The 7,469-nt window shown below is 38.5% G+C and overlaps 1 protein-coding gene across 3 annotated transcripts in view; it reads right to left on the reverse strand.

Moving 5' to 3' along the window:
- Positions 1-361: 361 nt before the first annotated feature.
- Positions 362-7,469, reverse strand: part of LOC111448255 (protein HIRA-like) — an 8,352-nt gene continuing 1,244 nt past the window's right edge. Inside the window, exons 2-11 of one of the 3 annotated variants that reach the window (XM_023087732.1) lie at positions 6,871-7,018; positions 5,694-5,969; positions 5,179-5,430; positions 4,689-5,086; positions 3,550-4,570; positions 3,017-3,227; positions 2,627-2,867; positions 2,249-2,371; positions 1,702-1,819; positions 362-1,256 (exon numbers count right to left, since the gene is read on the reverse strand). In XM_023087732.1, coding sequence (XP_022943500.1) covers positions 906-1,256; positions 1,702-1,819; positions 2,249-2,371; positions 2,627-2,867; positions 3,017-3,227; positions 3,550-4,570; positions 4,689-5,086; positions 5,179-5,430; positions 5,694-5,969; positions 6,871-6,978 — 3,099 coding nt within the window. In that variant the 5' untranslated portion in view covers positions 6,979-7,018 and the 3' untranslated portion in view covers positions 362-905. Of the gene's footprint in view, positions 1,257-1,701; positions 1,820-2,248; positions 2,372-2,626; positions 2,868-3,016; positions 3,228-3,549; positions 4,571-4,688; positions 5,087-5,178; positions 5,434-5,693; positions 5,970-6,870; positions 7,102-7,469 lie in introns of those variants that run through there. The other 2 variants (XM_023087734.1, XM_023087735.1) reach the window with 2 other exon arrangements.

Consider the following 7,469-nt stretch of genomic DNA (forward strand, 5'->3'; position numbering starts at 1 on the left):
TTTTTTTTTTTTTTTTTTTTTTTTGAGAAAATATAAAAGAACAAAAAAAACATCTCAATTTTGAATAATAGTTGCACAGATGCAGGAGCAGAGCAATATCAAAATCTCCCATCAAACTGACTAAATTTCGAGTACCTCAACAATGATTCCATATGATAATGATACTAAAGTGTCTTCCCACCCTCCATTTAGAGCAACATTCCTTCCTGCTGCTACACCCTGTCCCTGCTTAAGCACATAATGGAAACTGGAAACTACAAATTATGCAACATTCAGATGGAAGCCGAAAACAAACAGGTTAATGCCGATGCCATTGCATCTCGACTGGAAGCTTCATTAGCTGACCAAAGATGTCAAAAACGGTTCTAGAAGCACAGTTCTTGATATATAGATAGAAATTTTGATATGAACGTACAAGCACCTCCAATCTACATTTAACACAAATATCATACAAATGTTTGTCCCTAAATCTGTATCAGTTGCAGAGACCTTGGCTATCTAAGAATAGAAGGTTCTCCTGGCTGTACTGTTGTAGTACGGATATCTTTAGACTCGAAAATCTACGTCATACTCATATATGGTAATAGAAGTAGCTCTGAGTTTATCTAAATGGACGCTATTCTTTACCATTGTACAAATGCGGAAAAAGTTAAATGGAAGAAAGAAAAAAAAAAAATCTTACTTCTAGCTACCATTCCTAAGAATCAACTCTTAACCAGAACAATTACTTCAGACAAGTGGTCCTATGGAAAGAATGTCCCAGACAATTAATGGAGACGGAAAGCTTCTCTCATGCATATATATAGATAGGGACATGTCATGGTGTGATACATACGCAGCCTAGTCTATGCCAGTTGCAGTGTTCAGTTTTGAATGTGATTTGATCCGTTGGGCCAACAAGAAAGTCAGTGTTTTGCTTCTGAAGCTAGGTTAACAGGATCCTTTACTGGCTGGCCCGGATCAACAGGTGGAGTGAAACTCGTTTGATAATTTACCAACTTGGAGGAATCCTTTGGATGAATAACTGTAGGGTCAGTTTCCATTTTATCGGCTTGATGTGGAGCAGCAGACTGCTCATGATCTGGTTCCAGAGGGCTTGATGCTGCAGGGAGGGAAGATTTTGGCTCAACATTGTTTTCAACATTTTCGTACTCGGAGAGAAGATCCATGAATTCGTTAAGCAGTCGTTGGACTTTTCTATTTGATGCCATGGCAGGAAGTATATCTTCTCTTAGAAGTTTGTGCTTTCTCATTCCCTGCGTAAATGTAAAAATGTGATTAAAACAAACTTCTTATGGCCCAGAAACCTGAAGGGCAGCCGTTTGCAACATTAAATAGTTTTGAGTTTTGAGGTGCGAGTAATATGGATAACCACATTGTGCAATCTACTTCACCAACTTTAGACAAATAATGGGTTTATGAAAAAATATGACACTAGTTACAAAATCCAAAAGATTGAGTGATCAACCACATGGTGATTTAGATTTAAGCACAGAGAAGCTAAACAAGTGCAAATAGAATTGATCAAAGATAGACAAGTCAAAAGGCATTATCACTACAGACAGCATTTGTCATGAATCAAACCAATCAGAAGAATTTCAAAAGAGAGTTATAACAAAGGAACAGAAACAAAAAATGAATGCAGAAAGGGACGATATCATTGATTGAATAAAAGAAGAATAAATATGCACAAAGTCTTACAAGCACACAAGGATCCCAGGCTTGATTCTTTGTATCCGCGGATGCATCTCCAGCCATCCCAGTTGGGGGTCCTAGTAAACTCTCACAAACCTCACGTAGCCGAGATTCATCTGCTTCTCTGTAATCAAGTAGCCAAGAACACCGAGTACAAATGTGTGAACTAAAATGCTTTGAAATCTTCTGAATGAAATTAAATTACATCATTTAACGAAACAAAACCAAAAAGAAAAACTACTAATAAATCCCATCATCAACGAGAAAAAAGGAGGACAAGCCTAATGTGTCTCCCAAATCAAAGACATCATCATGCATCTGTTCTGATGCACAAGAATTTTGATCTCTGGAACAGAAAAGGTGTTCAACTATGTATCTGTATCAACCTCAATCTCAGATCTAGCTATAATATCCACATCTCTTTTGATGAATTCAAAACTTTTGTGCTCCTAAAACTAAGTGCAAAAAAGCACCAGGCAACATTTGCAATAAGAAATGAGCTATAGAAATATGTGGTTACGCAAATCAAAAATGTGTTATAAATGTAAATCACCTTGCCAAAAAGCGTATGTATGATAGAAGCCATTGGCGATACTCATTAGGTGACTTCAATGCTAGTGAGGATGCCATCTGAGTTTCTAGGTGAGCACGTGTCTGCATTCCATCATCGGTGACCCTAGATTGAAGAAACTAAACACTTAAAATTGACTTCAAAATTATGTAAAAAGATCTGGAAACTAACTAGGAACCTATTACACTGACATGAAAAACCCCATCTTCCTTCCACATCAATCATGTGACATTAAGAATCAAACATGTTGAGATCAATATCATGATCATGAAAATGAAAATGAAAATGAACCATCCCTGAAAACAAACCAGAACCCAAGTTCTTAAAGCTTCAGACTTCGGATGAAAGGAAAGAACAAACCTGCTCCAACCTGGCTTTCTAGCCAGATATTTCCTGATATCAACCTGCAGTGCAGCAAGCTCTCCGCTCTGAATAGACCCCAAGTTCCAAGAGCTGGAAAAATTTGATGCAGGGAAACAGTCGTCTGCTACTCTCAGCCAACACTTAAGGTTTGTATCAAAGAGAAAAGCATGGCGAGTGGCCAAAACAACTAGAGGAGAACCAGATTTTGACAGCTTGGCAGATATAACTTTAATAGTGCCTGAAAGAGTGGAAGGTTCAGTCCTCAAATCAGAAGGCAGAATTCTATAGAAAGCAATGGAAAACACGAGAAAAACAAAGAACAAAAAGACAAGAAACTTTGACATTAGCATCCCACTAGGATATAATAATTCAAATGTTGAACGTTACCAGAATCTTTGGTAGATGAGTTAGGATTCAAAGGAATCAGTGATGCCAGCGAGTCATGAAGGAGACAACTGCGGTTAAAGAGATCCCATATATACAAGGAACCTTTCCTTGTCACCAGCAACAATTTCCAGGAATCATCACAATCGATAAATGTAGCAGCAGATCCCATCATCATGGTTGGCATAGAACGTCTACCACACTTGGTATAAACCTACTCAAGAATTAAAAAACTGTAACCAAATGGGAAGCTTATATAAAGGCATAATATTTTATTATTATATTAAACCAAATTTACTTCTGGCAGCCTAGAGTAATACGACTAAGATTAGCTAATAACTTCATTAATCATCTGCTCTATTGCCAAGATAGTAAAATCTTTAGTCTCAAAGATAATACCAGGGTTCATTGTATTAATGCAAAATCTAGCTGTACCGTCATAATACATTGCACGTGCATATCGTCCAGAGCATTCTCCTACTCAATCTTAGTGCCCCAAAATAAATGTAACTAAATATTAAATAGCCAGTAACTACCTGTAGGCATCCATCTTCACACCCTACTGCCCAGAAATTTGCATTTCCAGCCAAAACAGTGACTTTCCCTGAGACCCTATCAGACCACAGATTTCTTGATCCTTTAGTACAAGAAATAACTGTTTCTTTCAACATCGATGTGTTTCCAGCCCCAATAATGTCATTGGCCGCATTCTCCTTTGGTCGAGCTTCCAAGCAAATTGGTTCATTATATTCCCCTTCTTTCTTATCAAACACCCTAATTGAAAGTACAGAACTACAAGTAGCCAATGGATTCGACGTCTTCAAATTCCCAGAATGATCCATTACGATATTTGCATCATTACCTGCAGAGAGTGGAACCTTCTCAATCACTAAACTATCAGTGATTGTTGCTCGAGCAGTGACCCCTGTACGCTCCTTTGAATCAGTGCGTTTGCTAGGCATTCCCCTCATGGAACTTTCCCTTACACATTCAGGGGCAGCTACACCATTATTATCCTTTTTTTGGTCAGATGACATAGATGGGAAATCAAGTGCATTGCTACTCTGAATCCCACCAGACTTATTTTCCTGCAGAACAGGTCCTCCAACTGCTTCTGGAATAATTCTCTTTCTTCCATCAGGTCGTCTATATTCTCTTTGCTTCACAGGACTAGAAATCTTCTGGGAAGCTGACGAAACCTTATTCAAACCATCCACACCAGCTCCCCCACTCTTCTTTGAATCATCAACTTGGGCCTCCAAAGTCTTGGAGGCATCCCTTGCATCTATTGAAGATTTTGACAGGGTCTGGTTTAGTTGAGATTCTGAAACCACTTTCTTGCTTGAGACTTGCCTTAATGAAGCTGCTTCAAGCATCAGCTGAGCAGGAGTTTCAGCTAAATTCACTTGCCGACCTCTAACATCACCATAACGACTTCTCTTAATCTCATCAAGTTCGACGTCAGGTAACCTCTGTCCAATTTCTTTCACCTCAAAATGGAAAGTTGCTACTGACCCATCCAAGGAACATGCAAAGAGTGAATATCCATCAGGACTCCTGCTCCAATAGGAAACGTGAAAATTATGGGTAGTGACAAATGAAGGTCTAGTAGATGAACACCAAAACAAGATTTGGAAAGCAATTACATAGTATGGGTATATTTCCAGAGTCATACCAAGATAAATCAACAACACTTTGGGTAAAGAAATGTTTGGCAACAAAAAGAGGGCGAGGACTTGCTGTCGTCCATACAGTTATAGTGCGATCCTGACTCCCAATTGCAATCACATTGTATGATGGGGATTCTTTGCCTCCAATTTTCGAAGCTCCATTTGTCCACCCAACAGGAACAGCCTTCATCTCGTTAGCATTAGTTAAATTCCTCCGAAACATAGAATGATTAAATTTGACAACAATAACAGGAGCATTGTGTCCTAAGAAATCAAACGTGGCAGACCATTCCCCTCTCTCCAAGACTGGTGCAGAATGTCTGGGCTTCTGAAAACCATGTGTAGTAGTGATGAAATGTCCACAAGGTGACCAGCCTAGACGCCGGAAAAATGTAGAACCAAGCTGGAAAAGAAAAGCCACAAGAACATAAAGATAGTCAAATTAAAAATAAGTAAAAAAAAAATCAAATCCGGACATAAAATAAACAAACATACAGATTTTGTCCAATGTCCATCAGTTCGGTGAGCAAGACTCCAGTCACTTGTTCGCCATATAATAACTGTCTTGTCATCCGATTGACTGGCTATGAAAGAACCAATGGGATCCCAGGCAACTCCTTTAACAAGGCTAGAGTGACCCCTCAAAACGGCTGTACAAATACCATTGCTCATATTCCATATGTGAACTGTGTTATCTAAACTCCCACTTGCTAATGTCGAGTCATCAGGCGACCAGTTAAGATCCACCTACTTCATGCATTGAAATATAACTCCCGGGTTAGATGCCATCAATATCAGTACCGCATACATCAGTCAGCATAATGCTTAAATATATAAATGAGCAATCTGAAAATTATAAACAGTTTGATATTTTTAAAAAAAGAGACCTAAGAGGCTTGATTCTCCCAAATTGATTCTTTCTTTTTTTTTCTTTTAACAATATTTATACATAAAATCTAATCAAATGCATGAAGTTCCACATAAAAAAAAATGACAAGCTAAACGATTACCACATCAGCTGTGTGCCCCCTCAAAGTCATAGCAACTTTCCAGTTCTCGACATCTGGGGGCTCTCCACTTCCAAATTCAGTGGTCCCTGAACCAGGTTTCTTTTCATGAACAAGAATTGTTTGATCATCAGACCCTGATGCCACATAACGACCATGCTTAGCCCATCTTACACAATTAACTGACCCAAAGTGATCACGCAGAGTTGCAAGAAGCCTCTGATTTGAGTCATCATCTTCTAAACTCCTACCAACAGATTTCACATTCCATATCCGAACCTGCAGGGGTACAGGATGTAGTAAGTGATGTTATGGTCACATAATTAAATATAATTAAAAAAAATTATGAATAGCAGAAAAACTAGTTGTTGCATTGGTTCAGCAATCACACGACGACCAACACCACATAAAAAATAATAAATCCATAATTGCTAACCCATGCATGAACACAATTGTACTCTTGTAAGTCATAACTTGAGGCACATGCGTGTATATATTGAAACTCTCACAATAACTATTCGGAAGCAGTCTCTGACTATTCAACTGACAATCCAATCGAAATGAGATTTCAAAGCTAGACTGAAGAAGGATTTCCATCACCAAAAAGGTTTCAATAGTTAGCTCAGCCGAGCAGGTTCCCAAGAAGTCATTGACAAGTTGTGGGGATGCCCCTCATCCGGCATTGAGATACCTAATGAGATGACCGGGGGCTCAGACCACAACTAGTCATGTGAAGTAAACAAATTCCAATCTTCAGGAGAAGGGGGGAAAGATTTGGAATCAAAAGCCCACTCTCTTTCGTTAAGAGCTAATGGGAGCTTAAAGACGTGAAATTTTCGACATACATTGATTCCACTATCCTCAAAAACACGAAACATGCACTAACGAGACCATTTTTATCATCTTCAACACGCAATATAGTTTTTTCCGGCATAAGTAAGATTACAACAAAGAAAAGGAAACAAAATGCAAGAAATTCCTACATGTTATACAATCTAGACTATCCTCATCAACTATAAAGTAAAAGGATAGTGATAGCGTGCCACTGCTTCCGCGGCCAATTGGAAAAAAAGTTAGACATTTTTCTCGGAGACCATTATAAACAAAAATGGAAGTCATTTCATATTAGCCACATTCTTGTTCGCCACTAACTAGAGTAAAATATGATAAGAAAAAGTACCTTGTGGTCGCCTCCTCCAGTAGCAAATCTCAGTCCACCAGGTTGAACATCAATCGAGAAAATTTGCGTGCCCTCATGCCTAACCCAACTAGGTTTCTCTGCAATCATCTCTAAGTCCGAAGACAGCAACAAACCCTCCCCCCTCAGGCTGTTTCTTGCCAATTCATAGTTATCCAACACAATAAAACAACTCAGTACTGATCAATAAACAATTGCGTAAAGCAGAGAGCCCTAACAAAACCCAAATTTCAGAAACAAAAGGGTGCACAGAATTTTAGTCTCGTAAAATGAAACAGCTAAGAAAATACCGAATGCCCAACCAGAAACAACAGAGAGAAAAACATCCACACACTAAGAGAAAGAAACAAAATTCTCAACATAGAACCATAGAATGAGGACCAGAACTAAACCCTGAAGATACGAATCAGGCAAAACCCTAGCTGGAAGAAACCCAGTAAAGGGATGGAGCTAATAGTAGCAAAAACGAAGGGATTGCAACAGTCAAAGCTCCTGAATGAGAAGTCAGAGAAGAAGCTGAGAAGTGAAAAAGGCCAAAAAAAAAAAAAAAAAAAAAAAAAAAAAAAAAAAAAAAAAAAAAA

This window comes from Cucurbita moschata, unplaced genomic scaffold (assembly GCF_002738365.1).
Source record: "Cucurbita moschata cultivar Rifu unplaced genomic scaffold, Cmos_1.0 Cmo_Scf00010, whole genome shotgun sequence".
Taxonomy (NCBI): Eukaryota; Viridiplantae; Streptophyta; class Magnoliopsida; order Cucurbitales; family Cucurbitaceae; genus Cucurbita; species Cucurbita moschata.